Source organism: Trichogramma pretiosum, unplaced genomic scaffold, assembly GCF_000599845.2.
Source record: "Trichogramma pretiosum strain Unisexual culture from Peru unplaced genomic scaffold, Tpre_2.0 scaffold48, whole genome shotgun sequence".
Taxonomy (NCBI): Eukaryota; Metazoa; Arthropoda; class Insecta; order Hymenoptera; family Trichogrammatidae; genus Trichogramma; species Trichogramma pretiosum.
In genome coordinates this window covers 1006508-1028103 of record NW_019641228.1, presented here as the reverse complement: position 1 = coordinate 1028103, position 21596 = coordinate 1006508, and the positions used below count along the sequence as shown (strand labels likewise).

Genomic DNA, 21596 nt, shown 5'->3' with positions numbered 1-21596 from the left:
ATGGATCGTACGGGTTTCGGTCTCTTTTCTTCTTTCATTTCTCTCTCTCTCTCTCTTCTGCGTGCGTTAGCCTTCGCGATGGCGCAGCGAGTCTGGTCCATTGCTCGCTCTGAACGATCGCGCATGTCAACAAGCCGTAATTAAATCCCATAAATACGAGTCGTTATTTTTTTCCAAAACAATTACAATTACACCGACCAAAACCCTTCGAGTAAAGATAATCGATGTATCGTAACGCATTGCAATAAATCAGATAAGAAGGAAGCAATAGGGACACGCTATATAACGACGCTCCAATTTTCCTGCTCGATCTCGTCGTTGAACTTGACTGTTGCGCGTGCGACAATGGACAATTTTACAAACGATATGTGCGGCTCGTTTTGCACTTGATTCCGACTGGCACGGACGAGACGCGTTCGTGTCCTTGCTTCGTACTGACTTTATGCTCCTAATATATCTCGTGCGCCAGCGAGCCACTGAATATCGTCAGTTGTTTTGCGTCGCACTATATGCCAGCGTCGAATATTCAACTGCACGAGGCAAGGACAAAACAGGTATAAATCAAAGGTACGACTCGCTCATCGATAATAATGAGGCTTGACACCTGACCTGCTACCTGTAGCTTAGCTTCTCGACACCGAGTGCTTCTATTTTTTCAAAGTGTAAGTGTCCAAAATATAAATAGTGATTGGCATTTATTGTGATCGGTGCATCGATTGAACAAAGTGCAGCAACATCGTAACATCCATGCGAGCCATCGTTTTTAATTTGCTCGTATCCACTTGCCGATTAATCCATATTCATTTTTATTTGTTTTATGAATGGTAAGTTTTAATCAATGCACGTTGAAATAGAGGCTTCATTTGCTGCACTTTATTCAACGTCGTAAAAAATAGAGCTCGATCGCGAGTTCGAGACGAGCAACTCAATTTGTACACTTGAGAGCCGAAGATTAGTAGTCCTAGTCACAGTTTTTAGACAACCCGTATCTAGCATAACGTACGCGCATCATTCGCCTATATACGAGTGAATTTGACTTTGCAAGTTCGGGCTCCAAAAAAGTGGGTCAGCTTGCGCGTAAAATCCGCGCAAAGTACTCGGCCTGCGCGGACAAGCTCCTCGATCGCTTTTTTATCATCAAGATTCGCGTGTAATTGCGGTATACGCTTCGCGCGCCTACCATAAACGCGTATACGCACGGGCGAGAATTGCGAGCGAGCAACTGTACGCACCCTCTAATGCGGAGCATGAAAAATACATGCGCAGCAGCGATTGTGTCAGCATAAATGCGCGTATATCTGTATACATATAAACTGAGGCGACGTCTCGCTCGACGATATGTTGGGCAGGCATGAATAGGCCGAGCAGTGGCCGGAGGTGGTGGTGGCATGTGCGCAGCAGCACTCGTCCAAACGTACCTACGTTTGCTACTTTGCACTACCTATATGTATTAGTTTCACATTATATGTAGCATCATATATATATGTAGTTGGCTTTGGGGGGAGAGAGAGAGAGAAAAAGAGACGCGAGAGCATCGCGTTAAAGCGATAAGTTTGCACGATACATTACACATGATGGCTTAAAAACGCCGAGCCGCATATTAGAGTAGTCCGAGTCCGTTGGCAATTTTATCTTTCGCAATTATTTCGGCGCGCCTCGCAAGCCGCTCAAGACCACGCTAAAGCCGGCTTCGTCTTATTACATACATATAGATAGATACCCGACGATCCAAGTGCTTTATCAGCTGCCCAATTTAACTGATCGAACTGCTGTTGTTGCTCGCTTGACCTTTGACATGTCAACGGCCCATCGAAAGCCACTCGGCTCTATCGTACAGAGCGATTAACAGTGTACTCGATCGCAAGAAAAGCCGGCCAACTCGGGCACTTGACCAGGTTAGTTTTCTCTATTCTTAAAGCCGAGGCGAACAAAGTAGATATTAGTCGTATATATAAAAATGCAAGTGGAGCGACGAAAGGATAGGCGATATAAAGTTTGCGTCGCGATGAATCACGTCAATTCCATGGCGCGATCGGCTCGTATATTGATCGTAACGATGTCGATACACGAGTAGTCCGACTCCGTTAACGCTACACGCATTCGGCGTTCGGAATGCTACATTGCCATTTGCCAAGTGTCGCGTTAGTGTGTGCATGCATGTGTGTGTGTGCTTTTACGCGTAGTGCACGCGACATACCGGCCGGCTCTGGCGCACGCATGCCATATCGCAAGTCGACGTTAGTAGCGACTTACACAGTCCAAAGCCGATGAGTGCGGACCAGTCGAGCGCTGCAACTGAACGCGCACACGCATCTCGGCTCTTTAGGCATATTTATTTAAGCTTGCGATATTTTGCATATATGCACTGCGGACTACTGCACACACTTGCACGGTGAGTGAACGCTCGAATTAAATTTTTATGACGCGATTACGACATACAGTATTTACAGTATTTTTATACGAATTGAAAATAAATCCAAGTCCGAGTCGTTTGGCTTTTAGTGAACACAAGTGTTGCGCGAGCGATGAATAGCCTGCATATTTTCGATAGTACACAGAGAAAATTCAAAGCAGCGAGTAGCGAGTTTATTAGCAATTTATTATTAGTCCAGGCGCAGCGGCGGCTGTGCATTGTAGCGTGTGCGGAAATAACCCATTGGCTGCGCTACCGATGCTCCGAACGAATGTTCTTTGCATCCCTTCCTCCGTCTACATTGGTTTAATAGCGCGCACGTATTTACCTCGCGCGCTCGTTTCAAGAAAATGAAAACAATCCCCCCGGAGTAAGTATTTATATATCGCGTTGCGTGCGCTCTGGCCAAGATCCCATGCGCCGCAGCGATGTTAATCGCAACGCTCCGACTGCGTATTCAAATTATTACTTTTTATTTTTTCTTTCTTACACGTCACGGCGTTCGAGGAGGCGCCGAGCAGCAGGAGTTCATATACGCGAGACGTTACATTATAATACGCGCGCGGTGAAGTAAGCGCGACACACGCGCGCGTGTGTACGTGCATCTACTACTATGGCATAAATATATAAGAGCGCGAGCCGCACAGCTAACGGAATCGCGTATATACGAAGCTGCTATCGCATTAAGTGCATTAAGCGCCGAGCCGGTGGAACGAGTCGCCTCGTCTAGCTGCGTGTGTGTGTGTAGGCTCATTTTCCGCGAGACTTTGCGCACTTTGCTGCTGCTGCTTTGTAATAATGTATAAAATACGCCACCGACGCAGCTTTGATTTTTGCCCCGTTACAAAACTATATTTGCCGCGTACAAGAGTCGAGCGCGAGAAAGACAGCTCGGCGTCGCTTATCTAGACAAAGTCGAGCTAATTACGCTCGCTTATGTACGCGCGAAACGTCTCAATGGCCGCATGGGAATGTGATCTTGTAATTTGCGACTGCGCTTGGGTGGCGAGCGATTGTTCGACGGCGGGCTTGCACGATAGGCGCGAGCGAGCCAAGCTGTCTTTCTTTATGTACCTCGTTCCTGTATGTACTGCGGCTCCGAGTATGATTCGCGCTGAGAAAGAAAAAATTATACCTGCGATAATTGTTGTAAGCGAGCTGCTCTTCATTTGCAGCCTACAGCGCTTCGTTTGGATTCATCCACGACCGACCTCATGTTTATTACGAATCATAAGCTAACACGTGATACGATGATTCGGAAAAGCGCGACCAGTTGAATCGAAGCGAGCTTTCAAAGTCAAGCGCTGAAGATCGGTAAGATTTTCTACTTTTTTTTCTCTCCTCGCCAATGCAGCTCGATGTTATAATCAAGTTTTCGTCGCTTTTCCACAGATTTTGCCGAAAGTATAAGCGCCGAAATTGCGACAATCGTCTCGTTGAAATAATTTCGTGCAAATATAATTGATCGAACTCGGGAGAGAGAAATCGAAACACAATGGCGTACGACGACGTGATACTAAAAATGGGCGAATTCGGCCGCTACCAGCGCAGAATATACTTGATGCTGTGCCTGCCAGCCATACTCTGTGCCTTCCACAAATTAGCCGGTGTCTTTCTCAATGCCAAAATGGAATCGAGGTAAGCAGCTACACGCGAGCCGATCGAGTAGGATCGGCTGCGACTTGGCTCGATGACGAAGTCCATGTTCCTCCCCCGCAGGTGTCTGCTGCCCTTCGAGAACGCCGACAACGCGACTTTCGGGCTGCCCACGAGTATACTGAACGCGAGCTACCCCTGGGACGCCAAAGCCTCGAGCTGGTCTCAGTGCGAGCGATACAACGAAACCAGCGGCGGCTGGGCCAACTCGACCGTCAAATGCCAGCACTACGTTTACAACAGGACCCAGTACGCGAGCACCACAGCTTCACAGGTACGATAAATCGAGTTTTAACGGTTGAGAAATGAAAAATAATAATTCGGCGCCTCGTTTACTCAGTGGGATCTGGTGTGCGAGCGGGACTGGCTGCGAGCTACCGGCGACTCGATCTTCATGGTCGGGGTCATGCTGGGCTCGACGATCTTCGGCGCCCTCTCGGACAAGTTCGGCCGTCGGAACATCTTCTTCCTGAGCCTCGTCATCCAGCTGGTCTGCGGCATCGCCGTGGCTGTGGCGCCCGACTTCATCACCTACGTAGTCTTCCGAGCCATCGTAGGCTCGACTACCAGCGGAGTATTCCTCGTCGCCTACGTTATTGGTATGACATATATATTTACTTACACGTTTGTTTATTGTACTGCGCTCTTTCGTTATCTCGTACTCGATCTCGTAATCTTGGCGACGATTCGAAGCAATGGATTTGCCGGAAGCTAGTTACCGAGAATAAATTATTGGCTGAATAACGATCCTGATTATATATAATATGTACGAGTTGATTGTCAACGCGTGCTGCAGTCGTCGCGCGCTCGTTATGCGCCTTTTTATCTTCTCCATCTCAAGTTTACAACCCAAAAACAAAAGAAACGCGTCGTTTTTTATAATAATTATCGAGCGTGGCTTCCTCTCGTATATCTGATCGCTACCGCGGCGTCGTGTACAGTCATTATTAAAAGAACTAAACGTTTCGGCCGAAGAAAAGTAAAAGCAGAAAAGCGAGTCGTATACGCCTAGCGTGATCGCCTATTCTACCAGCATAGGAAACTCGCCGGATCTTTCGATTACTATGGTACTGCGTGCCGCGATCGATGCCTGTTCAGTTATGACTCGAAAGGATAATTTTAGCTTCCCGTGCAATTAGCTGCATTATTTTAATTATTACATGCAAGATGCGAAGAAAGAAAAAGAGTAAAACGACTTGACCTCGTGTTTACGTTCGAGACTGTTGACGTCGCTGCTCTCGGCGAACTGCACATCTCGCGCACATATATATGCAATATATGTGTTTATCCGATTTTTTGTACCGACAATTTACTTTAGCACTCAGCGGCTTAATATATCATACTTATGTTATCGAATATTTACATATATAGGCGCATTTTTCTCATGGCCGAGTAAATTTCTATCGAAAAGTCTCGACATTCCACATCCGGAATAACGAGTTGCGATAGGTTGCAGCGGTTGAGATTCGAGCGCGGGGCAAATTTCGTCTTTTATCTCAATGACTTGGCGCCAGGCAATTGAAATAACTCCTTTGACTGAATCCGTAGACGCGCGTCGCGCAGGTGACAAAAACAAGTAGCAACTATGTATACCGCGTATCGTCGGCCAGACAAACGTAGAAACCTCGCAAAAAGGCAGAGTACTCCGCACGGCCAGTTATATTTAGAACCTTTTTTTACCCTGCGCCACGAGTTATTTGCTCGTGCGTCACACGAGCTCGATCGAAGATGTATCGATTTCAACCTCCATGGCTGATGGGTGTTAATTGCTTCGAGTCCTACGCGGCTCTGCCGACACTTAAAGTCAATTAAGAATTTCGCGTATTCGACGCGGCGTCGCGACAATTTGATTCCCTTGTTTTTCTCTACCCTATTCGATTGCGAGCGCAAATGGAAACTTTTTTCGGGATCGCGATCGAGCTCCTACGCCGAGTTTTTTGACCAAGTTACCGTGAAAAGTCGAACAAATCGCAAAAGAGAAAAAGCTAAATTACATGAAAATTCTGTTTTATAGCTTTGGAAATGGTCGGTCCGAAGAAGCGCCTGATAGCCGGCGTCGGTTGTCAATTGTTCTTCACGGCTGGATACATCATGACGGCTGGATTCGCCTATCTCATCACGGACTGGCGACTGTTGCAATTGGCCATTACCCTACCGAGCGTCGCCTTCCTCCTCTACTGGTGGTAAGCCTCCTGCTGCAAATGTTCCGTACATACATCGAGTAAAAAATATCGCGTTACGTCGTGGGTCAAGTAGTTTCGTCGCTTCGTCTATTGACATAACGTTTCTCCAGAAGTTCATGTACTTATATATTACAATATATTTATGCATATACCAGCCGTAAGCGGACGTCGTCCCGAGCAACAGCTACAAGCCTGTAATATAATGCGATATCGAGGGAAAAGGAAATGCGGCGATTGCAGCCGACGAGTAGCAGCGCGAGAGAAACGAGTTTGGCTAAATTTATCCGCGCGTCGAATCTGCCGCATCGAGAGTCCGAGTAATAATGCCCGAGAGCGACGCGATAAGATCATTTTCGAGCACGTGTTACGCTATGTACGTATCGTGATCGCGAGTCCTTGACATTCATTCGCCTCGACTCAGCTCGATTCGGACGAACGATTTATCGAAATTTGAAAAAAAAACTCAATCGCTGCAGCTGTGTTAGTCCAAGCGTTTGATACCGTAACGCCATGATAGCGCTATAACAGACGTGGCTTTGCTTTTTGGCGCAGGTTCATTCCGGAATCGGCGCGATGGCTCATCACGAACGGTCGAATGTCCGAGGCTCGAGAGATCCTGCTGAAGGCCTCGAAGGAGAACGGCGTGGACATACCCGAGAGCGTACTCGAGCAGCTCCTCGACGAAAAGGACAACAACAGTACACCGGACACGAACAAGCCTTCGGTCTTTGACCTGTTCCGCTACCCCAACCTCAGAAAAAAGAGTATGCTGCTCTTCTTCAATTGGTGAGTTGCGAGCGAGCGATCGGCAGCCGAGCATAGCCGCGCAGCAAGACAATTTAAGAGTACGCGTGTGTACGCTGTTGTGTCGCAGGCTGGTCAACAGCGGCACGTATTACGGCCTGTCGTGGAACGCCTCGAGTCTCGGTGGCAACGATTACGTCAACTTCGTCATATCCGGTCTCGTCGAGGTGCCGGCTTACACCTTCCTCATCTTCACGCTCAACCGTTGGGGCAGGAAAATCATACTCTGCGGATGCATGATCGTCTCTGGCTCCATACTCGTGGGGACTCTTTTCGTGCCAAGAGGTAGGACCCACCCACCCCCCACGCGTGATTCTTTGAGTAAATTACCGATCGCGCCTAATTCGAGCTCTGCCCTTGATCTCCAGATATGACTTGGTTGACCGTGACCTTCGCCATGGCCGCCAAGTTGGTGATAACCGCGTCCTACGGTGCCATCTACGTCTTCACCGCCGAACAGTTCCCGACTGTCATCAGAAACGTTGGCCTGGGCGCAAGCTCGACCTTTGCTCGCGTTGGCGGAGTCATTGCGCCTTACATCATTTACCTCGTACGTACTTGACGCCTGATACGTTTGAATCTTTATAAACTTACTTCTGTCAAATTTAGAAAAAATACATTAAGTAACGAGCTTTTATCGTTACAGTCTTCCGTTTGGGAACCGCTGCCCTTTGTCATTTTTGGTTTGAGTTCCTTAGTAGGTGGAATGCTCTCCCTCTTACTTCCCGAAACTCTCAACAAGAAACTACCCGAAACGATTGCCGATGGCGAAGCCTTTGGAAAGTAAGCAAACTATTATTTACTTCATTTTTTTCTCTTTTCTATGAATTACGTGCTTGACCTATATCAATAATGCTTTTTACTTTTGATTGTAGAAAATTGAAAAAGAAGGGTAAGAAGAACAACTGCGTCGAAGAGCGAATGAACGAGATCGATCCACAAAAATAATATCCATTGGCCAATATCTTGCAAAAATGGTCAATATGCTACGTACCAAAATAATTCGCGAGGTCACTTGAAAAATTATTTTTCAAAGAGTGCCTACAAAGAAATGTTTTTATATCTTTAACGCCGGCTTATTTTGAGCTGTTAAGTTTTCAAGACTAAGTGGAAACGCCGTGGTTTTTAAATGACTATGCATTTTTTGAAAGCAGACAAGTATTAGACAAACGTTTCTTTGTTCATTAAACGAGTGATTGAATGGTGGTGGAGAAAAAGTTGCAACTGGAATTGCTTTGGTTCAAGGTTCGAAATGTTAATAAGATTAGACAATCATTTCATAACTCTTTAAAAATTTGTTAAATTTCAGTGAGTTGAGCAATTTTATATTGCTTTTGCAACTTCACTTTCAACTTGAAAATCATGTAACATCGACATATTGCGCTAGTATACCATATTTTCTACCAGACTTAAAATATCTCACAATTTTTTGAACAAGTTTTATTTGTTTATAAAATTAAATAATGTACAAGATGATAGTTGTCATCATGAAACAATTGAAAGTATTTGCTAAGCAGATAACATATCATACACAAACATATACTGATATATATTTGTAAGACTTTAAAATGAATAAAAAACGCGACTATTTTGGAAAAGAACCTTCAACAATGTTTTCAAAGTAGCTTTATAAAAGTATTTTTTATAAGTTAGAGATAAGAATGTCAATAGAATCATTTTTAATCAACTCTATTCCTTAACAAAGAGTTCTTTGTTTTCGGTGACTTGCGTAGGTGAACCTTCGTCTCTTAGAATAGAATAATTGATACGAATTTTTTTGGACAAGCAGACCTCAGATGTTTTGCACAGCATCATGTTCATCATAATGGTTATTTTTTTCTCTTCTTTCCCCGATGGTATTTTCACCGTTACAGGTTCAGAAAGCTCACCATGAAGTTTGCTCGCGATCAAATCGCTTGTCAATAAATCTAAAGACCACTTTTGTCGAGCCTCGACATTCATCTTCAGGTCAGAATTTTTAAACTTTGGTACAAATGAAATCGACAAATCGGAATCTTGTGTACTGACTTTGGATGAAAAGTTGTAAGTGTAGTCGCTCAAAGTCGACACAGTATCAGGTAAAATCACCTCGATCTGAAAATTGATCATCGTTTACAATCACAAAATTTATAAAAAAAACAAAATGTATTCGTATAATGTTTCAGCCAAAAACGCATGAAAATATTGTCCAAAAAGGCATTCGGTAAGCTCCTGGGTCATGGATTATGAATTATCTAAAGAAAATCAAAATCCACTTACTATTTGAATGTTCTGCACGTTGTCCAATTCTATGGCTTTGATGCAATGGTTGTTCGTGTCGGCGACGTAGAGAATTTTCCCATCTTGACTGACAGCCAAGCCACTTGGTTCATCAAACTGAAATGCAACATCGTTCTTCGTTTTGTTATCATCATCATGTTTACCTAGTTTCAGCAGATTTTTCATCATGGAGCTTACGCTGGCATCTTTCGAAGGTTTTCCACCGCCGCACACGGTCACGCAATTGCCCTCGCTGTCGGTTTTTTTGATTTTGTGATTATACGTATCAGCGATGTAGACCAACATGTCTGAACGGTTCCAAGCGACCCCCAGTGGGTGCTGCAGTTTAGCTGAGTATTTTTTGCCGTCGACATCACCGAAGCAGTGCAAATTCTTCCATGGCAAAAAATGTTTTATTACTCACGTATTTCATATTTAAAAATAGAAATAAATACAATCAAATATTAGGACGTACAGATGGATTATTATCAGCACCACAAACGGGCAAGACAGATCCTTTATCGAGACATACTCTTCGCACGGTACTACTCTCGCTGTCAGCGAAAAATACCGATTTAAATTCTTGAGATACTGCAAGCCCCGATGGTTGAGCTAAACTCGCTGCATGGGCGTAGGAGTTATTTCTGTTGGCTTCCCTTCCATTACCTACGATATTGATACACTTTCCGGCTTTATGTTTTCTGAAAATGTATCCTCACGATAAACATTTTTTGAAGTAACAGAATTATTGGATATTGAAGTGAATGAGTTAACTTACTCGTTTTTCCACCAAATGGTATCTTCGAGAAATAAAGCCCAAATTTGATGAGTACCGGCGATAGCTATTAAAAGAATAGGTACGGTTTTATCTCCCTGCTCATGATGGTAAATGGCCACATCCCAGGGAGATGATAACTCCTGGGCGGTGCCAATTTTTCCGCCTCTGTAATCACGCCCTTGTACTCCAGTGCCAGCAACTGTTGTTACACGCTGATTCCTCAGACTTATCTGCGAAAGTAAATCGATATCAATTACAAAAATCAACTTAATAAAAGCATCACAAAACAAAGAAAATTTTGCAAAAATTGATTTTTTCTTGTGACTTACTTTCCTAATGGCATGATTTTCGTTGTCTGCGACGTAAATGTCATCGCCGAATACACAAACACCCTGAGGTGCATTGAATCGTGCACTTTCAAAGTCACCATCGGCCAAAGCAGGTGAGAAACCACCAACAACATATTCAACTTTGCCACTAGTGTCCATAATAAGGATCCTATTATTTCCTGTATCAGATACAACTAATTTTTCGATTGAATTGTGCATAAACGTATGCACTTTACCAGGAAACAGAAGATTTTTATTCACAGGCAATATATGGCTAGCCAGTTCTATTGGGATGTCATTTGTTGCAATTTGGTTCAGAGATTTAAAATATTGTAGGGCTACTTTTGTGTACAAAAATAATTCTTCTCTGTGATCTTCTCCTACTAAGACGAATAATGGTTGCCCTGAAGGACCTGTGAGTTAATGCATTTGTTAGTTTAAAGTTAACAAATAAAATTAAACATAACTTTGTTTAAAAATAAATTCCTCTACCTATCATAACTAAACTTGGCCAACATGTGATTCCTATATCTCTCCACATGGAGAGCTTTGCATCATTAACCACTGGATGCTCTATGTTATACCTTTGGACAGCTGCAAGAACTTTGCTAGAGTCTCTTTCATTTGCAAATTTAGCGCTGTGAACTCCAATCTGAATTTCATAGAGCAGTAATTGTATACATTATTATTAGAGGCTTTACTTAAGATAAAAATTAATACTAACAATAACAAGACCATCTTGGACATTATATTTTTTTTCTAAGGCATCTAAATCAGGTAAAATGTGCATACAGTTGATGCAACAATAGGTAAAGAAATCTAGTATAACAATTTTTCCATTGAGCTCTTTTCGCAATGACAAGCTAGCTGATACATTGAACCATTCCAAACCTATTGATAAGAAATTCACATTAAAAAATGAGATTAGTATGGTGCCAAATTCCAAAACAAGCCAAAAAGTGTTTGATTAGTAAGCCTTATTTATTAAACAATAGATATCTATACAAAAATAATGATAGTTATTATTTAAATCTAAGTTATTTACAACTTAGCACTAGTAAAAACTACAGTTCATTCATCTTTTAAAGGTAAATTGTACTCTTCATGTAAACTGGCAACAGTAACTCCTCGCATTGTTGCCAAAGCACCTAAAATAGTTTGAGTTGCATCTTTAATATCATTGTATTCATGAAGCAAATCCATTACTTCTTTCATACTGTCCTGAAGTTTAGAATTAGTTTTCAATTCAGTCAACTCCTTTTCAAGAGATTCTTTGATTTGCATAAAGTTAATATATTCTACTTTTTCATCCTCCGTTAATGGGCAATCATCTTTTTTAGGAGTGCTTTTAGAACTTGATTTTTTCGGCGTGTCGCGGTCTTCTGACTTACGTTTGATACCTTTTTTGTCCATTTTAAATATTTAAAGCTAAACAAGATATAGCACCATACCTGTAACAAAGAAAATGTGTAAGATAAAATTTTCATAAGTTACAACATTATATTAGTAAATGGCAACATTAGTACAATAGAGTATGATTTTCCGTTCATTCTAACCTCTGATTTTCAATTTACAACAATACAATGAAAAAATACAAAAAATCTGTAAGAGTACAAGTCTTAAGCTAACAGTTAAATTACCTTTAGCAAAATCGTTTATCTTCAATCCAGTGCCAGCATATGTCTTGATGTGTTTCAAAGCGATCGCCTCCTTTTGCTCTTGGCTGCTGGCTTTTTTCACACTTTGCCGCAAGTCAATGCAAACCTGCGTCAAATCGTCAATCGTACTCTGTACACTCATTTTCCAGTAATTCCTCACTTGACTTTGAGATGTGTTGTTGACGTTAACTGTTTTTGTCGCATCCAACGGGGGCCGCGATGACCAGTGAACTTTTTGCAGACAACTGCGCTATGCAAACTCGTAGATATAAGCATGAGAAATAAAACAGTATATATACTCCACTATACAATTGATTGCTCAATCGTATTCAATAGTGAAAGTACTTAGTTTGTTAAAAAATATGATTCGAGTCTCAATTCTCGAGGAAAATAAAGGGCCGATTTTTACTTTAAAGATTGTAGATTCCCATTGATTTGAATGTTTCGTGATACTCTGGGCACTTTTGTGAACAGCGATGACCTCGATACCACTGCGTGAATTAGCGATGCGTGTAAATTTATTCGCCCCAAGACAGTCCACGGCATAGCGCTAATATTTTTCGCTATTAATTTTCAAAATCCGTCTCGCTCTCTTGAGACCCTTTTCATTTTATTTTAAGCTGCGGAAATACTTTTTGAGTTCAATCTACACTTATTTCATTGAATACACAAACGCAATACAACAGTTCCCCGGCGTGTCATAATAAGCACATGTTACACACACTATATGCTACCGGTAAATATCGAAAACTTTTTTACCGACGTGAAATGTCATCATCGTTTAAAAATAATAAACTCATACCTATAGCCAGGTATGATCGCACAAAACATGCGCCTGCACGCATACGATAACTCATGCTTAGCTGTCACGATATAAGAGTTCATTTGCTTAATGCAGCAGACAGCACTAAACAGTATTGGTCCGCGCCGACGACGCCGCGATAAGTGGGTCGTCAATTTGCCTTTTAATTCTTATCTCCCATATCGTGTTTACAATTAATAAGTAGCTAATCGGTTCTGGAAATACGATCCAAGCTGATAAGTTCTCAAATAAGTTTCATTAGTGATTCCGAAAGTGCCCGCGAGATTTCGAAGCTTGAAATTACAAAGCTCTAACTATGCATTTAGGGGAAAAAAATCCGGTTCAAGGTCGTGTCTGCGTCTAGCCATGGATACTTTTCAACTACACGGGATTGTATTCCGATATTGTCGACCTGTTTCTAAGGTAAGACGATATACGCGGAAACGTGAAAAAATATTTTCTCACTTGTTGCAAATCTATAATTGTTGGCTGATTGAAGATGAAATCTTATTTTCTTGTATTGAGTCATTCATGCATTGCGTCAATAATGCGATTATTATTTTTATGTAGAAATTTTTTTGGACTTCGATCGTGACGCATAATTGACCGATTCGAAAGTCAAGCGTGGACCAAAATGGATTCATATAAAACTACAGCTGACAGCCAAGAGAATAACACGCCTGATATTTCGCCAATAGAATTTATTCAAAAAATTATATCTGTTGAACAAGATGATTACCATGCACAATCGGTTAGTATGATTGAACATATCTATTCTTATTTTTCTCCCGCTTTGACATTCATTCCAAAATAAATAATTTCGATTTAGGAAACGAATCTTGATGTTAATGAGGATGAAGAAAATCCAGTTGATTTCGTGTTGGCCTTTATGGATAATGGTAATGCAAACCAAGCCCATAGAAGGGCACAATTTGAAAGCAGTCTATTGGAGCAAGGACTTCAGTTAGAGTATGAACAGACTGGTAGCTTAGGTTTTGTTAAAATCTATGCTCCAGAGGTAAATTTATTCATATTATATTTTACATACTACATATATTTTTTATCAAAACATATATTTAATACAACTTTTCTTAAAGGAAGTCTTATGTAGATACTGTGAAATTATGAAACTTAGGATGCCAATTAAACCATTGCCTAATGAAACTATTATCGAAGAAACTGATTTAATCGATGATGCAAAGTCATGGTTTATTAAGTTATTTAATTTTGCTCAGCTAGACAAATCCAAATTTGTGCCTAAAGAATATCAGCTAGCTGCTGAGTATTCTAGAGATAAAGATTATTTGTAAGTCATATGATTTTTTTTATCGTTGTTTAATATTTGTTATTTGCATGATGTAGACAGTGTAGATAATTCCTGTTATGTATCACCAATTTTTTATAAAGATTCGATACCAAGGACAAGAATTTTTTTACTACTCACATAAGGGTAATGATAGTGAATTTTATTTTGGAGAGACAATGTGAAGGTATTCAACGCTTATTAGCTACAGGCGTTTATTCAGCTGCATACCCATTGCATGATGTAAGCTAGAGTATTTTATAGTTGTAAAAATGCTTGTTTATTTATATGAATAAATTTAAGAAAAACTCTCATAACTATTCTAAATTTTATAAGAATGTAGTATTTTTATGTAAGTACACTTGAATAATTTATACATGTCAAACTTTTCCTTCAGGGTACAATAAAGCAAAAAGGATGTACAAGAGCACTACTTTATGAAGAGTGGGCCAAAGCTAAGCATTGGGTTAAGATTCAGCCACTCGACACTATAAGAGAATATTTTGGAATCAATTTTGCCTTGTATTTTGCATGGCTTGGGTTTTACACTTATATGCTTATTCCAGCTAGCATTGCTGGTTTAATAACATTTTTTTATGGTATAGAACAAACATTTTTGATGATGTTTAACTTAAAAAAGTAACTTTAAGCAAAAAAATTTATATTCTTTTTCAGGAGTAATAACTTTGAGTTCAAATAAACTTGCTGAAGATGCTTGCAGCGAATGGGCTAAGGATACTATTATGTGTCCCCAATGTGACAAAACATGTGATTTTTGGAGACTCAGCGAAACCTGTTTACTTACTCGTGTAACTCACTTATTTGACAATCCAGCCATGCTATATTTCGCTACATTTATGTCCGTTTGGTCTGTATTTTACTTGGAATTATGGAAAAGAAAAGCTGCAGAGTTGAGTTACCGTTGGGGTCTAGGCGGTTGGGACAGAGGATGCGATCATTCGCGGCCTCAATATTTGTCCGCACTTGCAAATACTAAGTTATTCAAAGTCAAAGAAAAACTTAATCCAGTTACTAGGGTAAAAGAGCCCCACGTAAGTTTTTGGAAAGTTCGTGTCCCAGCGACGTTTTTTAGTTTTTCGATAGTCATGCTTTTGACTGCCATGGCACTCGCGGCTGTTTTTGCTGTAGTTTTGTATCGGATGGCGAGCATAACTTCAACGTCTCTATTTGGTCGAGAAGTAGACTCACAAACTTACAAAATATTTGCCATACCTGCCATAGCAGCTGGAATAAATCTGGTAAATCAAAGTCTTGTTATATAAATTTGTTACAAATTGTTTTCTTCAGGCAAATTTTTTTCTTTAGGCTTGCATTTTAGTTTTGAATTATTTTTATGATTGGTTGGCTGTGTACTTGACAGAAATGGAACTCCTTAGAACCCAAGCAGAGTTTGATGATAGTTTAACTTTGAAAGTCTACTTATTTCAGTTTATCAATTATTATGCTTCGATTTTTTATGTAGCTTTTTTGAAAGGCAAATTTGTCGGTTATCCAAAAAAGTACAATAAGATTTTGGGATTTAGACAAGAAGAATGTTCGCCTGGAGGGTGCTTACTAGAATTATCTATTCAACTAGTCATTATAATGGTCGGGAAGCAAGCCATCTACACCGTCATGGAAATGATTTTACCAATTCTGTACAAGTCTTGGGCATTGTTTAGGATTCACACTGGTTTAAAACAAAAAGATCCTATTGTGCCCCGGAGGCAATGGATACGAGATCTTAAACTGCTTGATTGGTGTAAGTTTACATGATCAAACAATTTCTCTTGTTTTATGAATTTATTTTATTTCAATGAAATTACGTAGATTTGTTTATTTTGCAGCTGCAAGAGGATTGTATGACGAGTATTTGGAAATGGTGATTCAATTCGGTTTTATCACACTCTTTGTAGTAGCCTTTCCCTTAGCTCCATTTTTTGCCTTGGCGAACAATGTTTTTGAAATGCGTTTGGACGCGGCCAAATTTTTACGTCATTATCGTCGTCCTGTGCCGAGAAGAGCTCGCGATATTGGTATATGGGGTCAGATTCTCGACGCCTTAGCCCGTATCTCCGTTACCACAAATGTATGAGTTTTAAAATACACAGCTTAAAACTTTAATTCACGAACAATTAATATTTTTTAGGGATTTATCATAGCATTTTCGTCGACATTCATACCTCGTTTGGTGTACATGAGCGTGGTTAGTCCTGATCATACCGATGCAGGATTTTTGAATCATAGCTTAGCTTACTTCGATACAAAGGATTTTGCTAATGGTACTGCTCCATTGATGACAAACTTTGCGAATGTTACCACATGTCGCTATACTGAGTATAGAAATCCTCCCGATCATTTTGAGCAACCTTATAAGAGACCTTCAATTTATTGGCACATTTTAGCGGTCAGATTGGCTTTTGTCGTAGTTTTCCAGGTACATATTGTTCTGTTATCATTGCCCTTTAACTTTTCAATTTTAAAAGCTAATTGTATAATTTTTTCATGATAGAATGCCATCTCATTGATGACCATGGCTGTCCAGTGGTGTTTGGCCGATAAGCCCCGAAAACTTCGCGATCAAATAAAGCGCGAAGCTTTCTTGACTGAAGAATTGATTATTAAGCGCGAGGCTGAGAGAGCTCGTAAAAAATTAGAAGAACAAGAAATATTCGTTCATGGTGATTCTAATATTAGAAAAAGAAATTCACATTACAGCAATGCTTCGGACAATCAAGGATTTGCGAATGAAAATAGCCAGTTCATACGAAATTCAAACTACTCCGAATTTTCTGTTGACCTTTAATATTTATGAAATTAATATGCATTTCTCAAAGTGTTTTTTGAACTTTATAATCTTGATAAGGTTTTTCTGAATCTCGTTGTTATCTCTCTATACGTCATGCTTAATTTTTTTACGTTAATGCAAACGTATACTTTGAATATTTTCTATGCATCTTCCGCTTCCTGATGTACAGAAAAAATAAATTTTATTGATATTTATTCATTTTCTATTAATTATCATAACAAATTTGTATTATGACTGTTAATTCTGGTTTCACTCACAATGTATACCATAAATGAGAATTATTATAAAAGTGTTTTAAATGTTATGGATGTATAAATTACATATGCGATAATTGTATTTATAACTGTTGCTGTTTAAATAATATTCTATTATAAGTTAATTATTACGTTTTTTTGACTTATGATTCGAACTAGGATTCAAAATATTCACGGTCACCGACAAATAATTTTGTCCCATTACATTTTTTTCTTCTGCTGTTTCTGTCTTTTTTTCATTAAAGTCACGTCCCTAAAAATCGTTATTCGTCCTTAAATTTTGTTTTGTTTTATTGAGTGCTCAAACAAACGACAATAATGCAAGTTTAAATAATTTACATCTAACACTTACAAAAGTAAATAGAATAACGTATATAAACTATTTTTCATCACATTGCAGATTTTCGTAAAAAATCTAAAATTCGTTGTTTATTTTCAGGTTAGATTTTGAAACTGATTTTATCCTCAAAGTCTGAAAAATGTTTCTTTAAAAAATATTTGAAAATACATTCATTATGGATGACGAAGACGATAATGTGAATGTCATTTTACGCGACGAAGGCAGTAAAGCAAATGATCGACGCAAACCCGAATTAGTTGAAACGTATGTACAATTGTTATCGCGATTGATCCAAAGACCACCGGTTGTTGATTTGGATTCAATCTTATTTTTTAACGAACTCGGCAACAAAGACGTAATTGAGGTGAAAGGCTCAGTGTCGAGTGGAGTTCCATCGTTACTAGTTCAAATTGTTACAAAGTCTATACTACCTTCAAAATACAATGGCTTGGACATGGATGTATTTTATATAAATACTGAAAATCAATTTCAAATATCTGCTGTTTTTGAAGCTGCCCTGAACGAAATGAGAGAGTTTGAAGGACATAGTAAACTTGATGAAGAAGTTAAAAGTGCTTTAACAAAGTTGAAAATGATTCATTGCTATAACTATTATCAATTTTTAGTAACAATCAACAATCTTCAAAATATTTTAATAGAAAATAAAAAAATAGGCTTGATAATTATTGACAGCATTAGTGCCTATTATTGGCAGCAGAGGGAAACTGAATTATCATATGACTCATTTGTACTGAAATTATTGAAAAATGTGCATAAATCTTCATCTGAATTTAAGATTTTGACTCTGTACACAAAACCAATTGACTTTGTTTCAAAACACAAAAGTTCAAATGCTTACGAGTTGAGGAATTTGTTGAGTTATGATATTTCCTTAGTTAGAGATGAAAAAAGTAATGAATTAAGTTGTAGTGTTAGATATAAAAATAAAATAAAAATATTAAAGTATGAAATCACTAAAACTAAGTTGAAGTGGCTCATAAATAATAGTTGAAACATCATTTTTCACAGAAGAGTGATATTTATGTTGTAAAAATAAGGTATTTTATTCAGTTATTTTCATACATTAGTTATATTTGATAGTAATATTTTATCCACCACTTCCAAAGGGCTTAATAATCTAGTACCACCTACAGTTACTCTTAGAGAATTGTTATTTTTTGAATTTATTATATTTTCTATTATATTTATTTCGTCTGGAGTTATACCACCAAGTACATATATGATGACCCAAGAATTTTCACATGGATGAGCTTTTGTATCTGCATGAGTTGCATTACTGAAAAAAAAATCAAGTATAATCATTCTAGTCATATGAATAAACTCATATCAAAGCATTTTTGTTAAATAATTACTATATTTACCTTGATTTTGATGCCAGAATTATGTCAGGTATTTCTGGCCTTTTTTCATCTAATAAATCAGTGATAAGCTGTTCTAATAAACCAACATGTCTAGCCATTTCTCGAGGATTTGTTTTATGCATTACTTGCCTATGTAGATAGAAACCAGTGTATTAATCGGTTAAAAAAAAGTTTTAAACAAATTTTCAAAATAATTTGTACATACTTGTAATTTTGAAGCATTTCTCTTTGATTCAATACTTTGTGCAATATATTCATTATTCTATCAGTAATTTTATCAGAAATTTCTCTGGCAGATTCTTCGTTAGTGATACCTGTAATAATTTAAATCGTATATAGTCAATAAACAATTTCAAATAACATTGTAATGTTTAAAACTAATTCAAGTTCTATTTCAAGTTTTTGATTTACCTAATAATAATAATGTTTGATAGTATGTTGAATATTCATCCATCAAGTCAGTTTCATTACATTTGTTTATATCTTCATAAATAGCACTGCTCATAGAATCTCTGAAATTTTTTTCTTGTTGTTCAGTAAACTTGATATCTGGTCCTGCCATTGCATATAAATGGATAAAAAGTGCTAGTAAATAATCCATATCCAAACCTCGGCTAGCTCTTGTTTTTACAATATTACTTAGTTGAGATAAAATACTTGAGGAATCTCCACTCACAGCTAAATTTTGTAGTATCAGTTTTTCTAAACTGATGATAAAATCAATTTGAGGAGTTTTGTTTGATTTTAAAGCTTGAACCACAGCGGAAATAAGCTACAATAAAATTCAATGTTAAATTGCATTGTTTCAATGATGATTGATTTTGCATTATCACACAACCTGCACATTTTTTGTCTTGTTGCATAATGATTCAATAGTTTCTGTCTCTCTAAATTTTTGAAGTCCTTTTTCCAAGCTATGAGCCGAAATTCTTGATGAAATTTTGTTTGTTTTAGGACTTCCCTCTGACATATCTATTAACATTTTATTTAGAGAGGTCAAAACTTCTTTCTGTTTCATGTTAAAAAGAATTTTCATTATTGCCTCATCAGAATTAGCTAGGCATCCTGGGACCATGAGAGTAGAGTTACTTTCCTAAAAACATTACAATTCATATGTTGATTCAGTACACAGCAAGAAATCATATTATTACATGAATAAAAATTATTCACTTCATCTTTAAGATTCATTGCTTGCATATTGATTGCGACATCATTATAGTGGTGTGATAGATGTGGCAAAGTGCATAAAATTTTTCCCATCATTGATTCTGAGTTATGGCTAGTTGCTGTAGATAAGTCAAGAAGTCTATCAACAAATATCAGAGATACTTTCTTTTGTTCTGAATTACGCTGCAATATAAAAAGAAGAAATTGAAAAATATTTAATGTATTACATTTTGATTAGTCAAGAGTAAGTCATACATTTCTTCTGTTGACTGCTGCATCAAAATGGTTCATCTTTTCAGCAACGTATTGACCACATTTGCCTAAATAAAATACATCTTCTGTCACATTGAAATAAGAAAATAGAGTGTGGAAAGAGCTTATTAAAAAATCAATCTCAGCTTCATAATCGTGTAAAAGAACTTGATCAATGGAAGGTATTAAATTTCCAAATGGTGGCGTTACAAAAATATCTTTTTTCAAGCAAGCTATAAAAATTGGCTTGAATATCATTGTAACTTGTGAAGTTTCTGTGAACATTTTGTCATTCATCCAGTATAAAATGTCATCTTTCAAAGAGTCATAACTATTTGCACTTTCTATATCATCATTAGTTTTGATGGAGGTGTATTGCAGAATTTTTTTATGTGCTGTACATACTACATAACACTTTTGGAAATTGTTTTTCTCAATGATAACTTTCAAAGTTCTCTGATAGAACAGAGTATCGGTCGACGTTGAAATAATTAGGGCTTTGGTAGCATTTTTGGCTTTAAGATTCTATAAAGAGTTGAGAAAATAGTTTGTATTCAAAGTACTATCCAAGAGTCGTTTACAGTACGGAGACTCACGTGAAAATTATAGAGCGCCAATTCGTGAACCGATACTGCACCGGCATCCTTCAAAGTCAAGTAAGCTTTGTCACCGGTGTGCCAGTGCAAGCATTCGGTCGCCGGATGGTCAATGTAAACAGCCGCACCATCGGCCAAATCAAGGACCTCCTTCCAGCAGGCTTGGGCGAATTCTTTAATTTCACCAAACATTTTTAGATTTTTCGATATTTTACATATTTCGGTAAATGAGAAGGCACGTTATCGCGATCGCAATAGCAAGGAGTTGGCTCAGTGGATCGAAATTGACGATTTTTCGAACGAAAAGACAAGTGTTTATTGCGCCGAACGTAAACAGCTGGAAGTCTTTAAATCGCGTGTAATGTCGTCTGCAAGCGGCGGCGTCGATGCGCACTCGACCGTTGGCGCATCTCGTCGCATGTTTCAAAGAAAATATTACGAATTGTGTTTAGAGGCAGTTTGTGTAGAATAGCGATTAAAAAAGTACAGGTTTTGTTTGTTTGAGAATTAAATTTATTATTAAAACATACACATTACAATAATCTATAAACGTTCATATAAGAATAAACGCCGAGTCTCTCATCAGCCACATCGAGTTTATAATCGTCGTC

At 38.6% G+C, this 21596-nt stretch overlaps 5 protein-coding genes across 9 annotated transcripts; 3 read left to right on the top strand and 2 right to left on the bottom strand.

Annotated features, from left to right (window-relative positions):
- The first annotated feature begins 525 nt into the window (after nt 1-525).
- Nucleotides 526-8654, top strand: LOC106648363 (organic cation transporter protein). Of its 4 annotated transcripts, none has more exons than XM_014365214.2 (11): nt 526-567; nt 3589-3727; nt 3806-4051; nt 4133-4343; nt 4410-4668; nt 6084-6252; nt 6805-7038; nt 7127-7341; nt 7425-7606; nt 7703-7839; nt 7932-8654. In XM_014365214.2, exons 3-11 carry the CDS (start codon nt 3909-3911, stop codon nt 8002-8004), a joined length of 1623 nt encoding a protein of 540 aa, XP_014220700.1. In that variant the 5' UTR covers nt 526-567; nt 3589-3727; nt 3806-3908; the 3' UTR covers nt 8005-8654. The 4 variants fall into 4 exon arrangements, with proteins under 4 accessions (XP_014220700.1, XP_014220699.1, XP_014220696.1 ...); XM_014365213.2 differs by lacking the exon at nt 526-567 and adding an exon at nt 578-662; XM_014365210.2 differs by lacking the exon at nt 526-567 and adding an exon at nt 1528-1895.
- A 65-nt stretch (nt 8655-8719) lies between these two features.
- LOC106648361 (NHL repeat-containing protein 2) lies at nt 8720-12983 on the bottom strand. Of its 2 annotated transcripts, XM_014365208.2 has the most exons (10): nt 12490-12982; nt 12063-12325; nt 11147-11313; nt 10915-11074; nt 10423-10835; nt 10094-10323; nt 9791-10016; nt 9514-9708; nt 9316-9432; nt 8720-9150 (listed from the first exon to the last, which is right to left on the bottom strand). In XM_014365208.2, exons 1-10 carry the CDS (start codon nt 12624-12626, stop codon nt 8746-8748), a joined length of 2313 nt encoding a protein of 770 aa, XP_014220694.1. In that variant the 5' UTR covers nt 12627-12982; the 3' UTR covers nt 8720-8745. The 2 variants fall into 2 exon arrangements, with proteins under 2 accessions (XP_014220694.1, XP_023314100.1); XM_023458332.1 differs by having other exon boundaries at nt 9316-9708; nt 12490-12983.
- Nucleotides 12984-13002: 19 nt separating this feature from the next.
- On the top strand, nt 13003-17188 carry LOC106648360 (anoctamin-1-like). The gene is made up of 11 exons (XM_014365207.2): nt 13003-13305; nt 13453-13633; nt 13712-13900; nt 13980-14188; nt 14290-14428; nt 14583-14784; nt 14861-15444; nt 15512-15947; nt 16033-16274; nt 16335-16622; nt 16698-17188. The coding sequence occupies exons 2-11, from the start codon at nt 13517-13519 to the stop codon at nt 16989-16991; spliced, it is 2700 nt and encodes an 899-aa protein (XP_014220693.1). The 5' UTR covers nt 13003-13305; nt 13453-13516; the 3' UTR covers nt 16992-17188.
- Nucleotides 17189-17277: 89 nt separating this feature from the next.
- Nucleotides 17278-18614, top strand: LOC106648364 (DNA repair protein XRCC2-like). The gene is made up of 2 exons (XM_014365215.1): nt 17278-17604; nt 17688-18614. Exon 2 carries the CDS (start codon nt 17764-17766, stop codon nt 18598-18600), a length of 837 nt encoding a protein of 278 aa, XP_014220701.1. The 5' UTR covers nt 17278-17604; nt 17688-17763; the 3' UTR covers nt 18601-18614.
- Nucleotides 18615-18627: 13 nt separating this feature from the next.
- Nucleotides 18628-21311, bottom strand: LOC106648362 (sec1 family domain-containing protein 2-like). Its single transcript, XM_014365209.2, has 8 exons — nt 20986-21311; nt 20393-20914; nt 20141-20320; nt 19809-20063; nt 19382-19742; nt 19176-19284; nt 18971-19099; nt 18628-18885 (listed from the first exon to the last, which is right to left on the bottom strand). The coding sequence occupies exons 1-8, from the start codon at nt 21175-21177 to the stop codon at nt 18666-18668; spliced, it is 1968 nt and encodes a 655-aa protein (XP_014220695.1). The 5' UTR covers nt 21178-21311; the 3' UTR covers nt 18628-18665.
- Between the last annotated feature and the right edge of the window lie 285 nt (nt 21312-21596).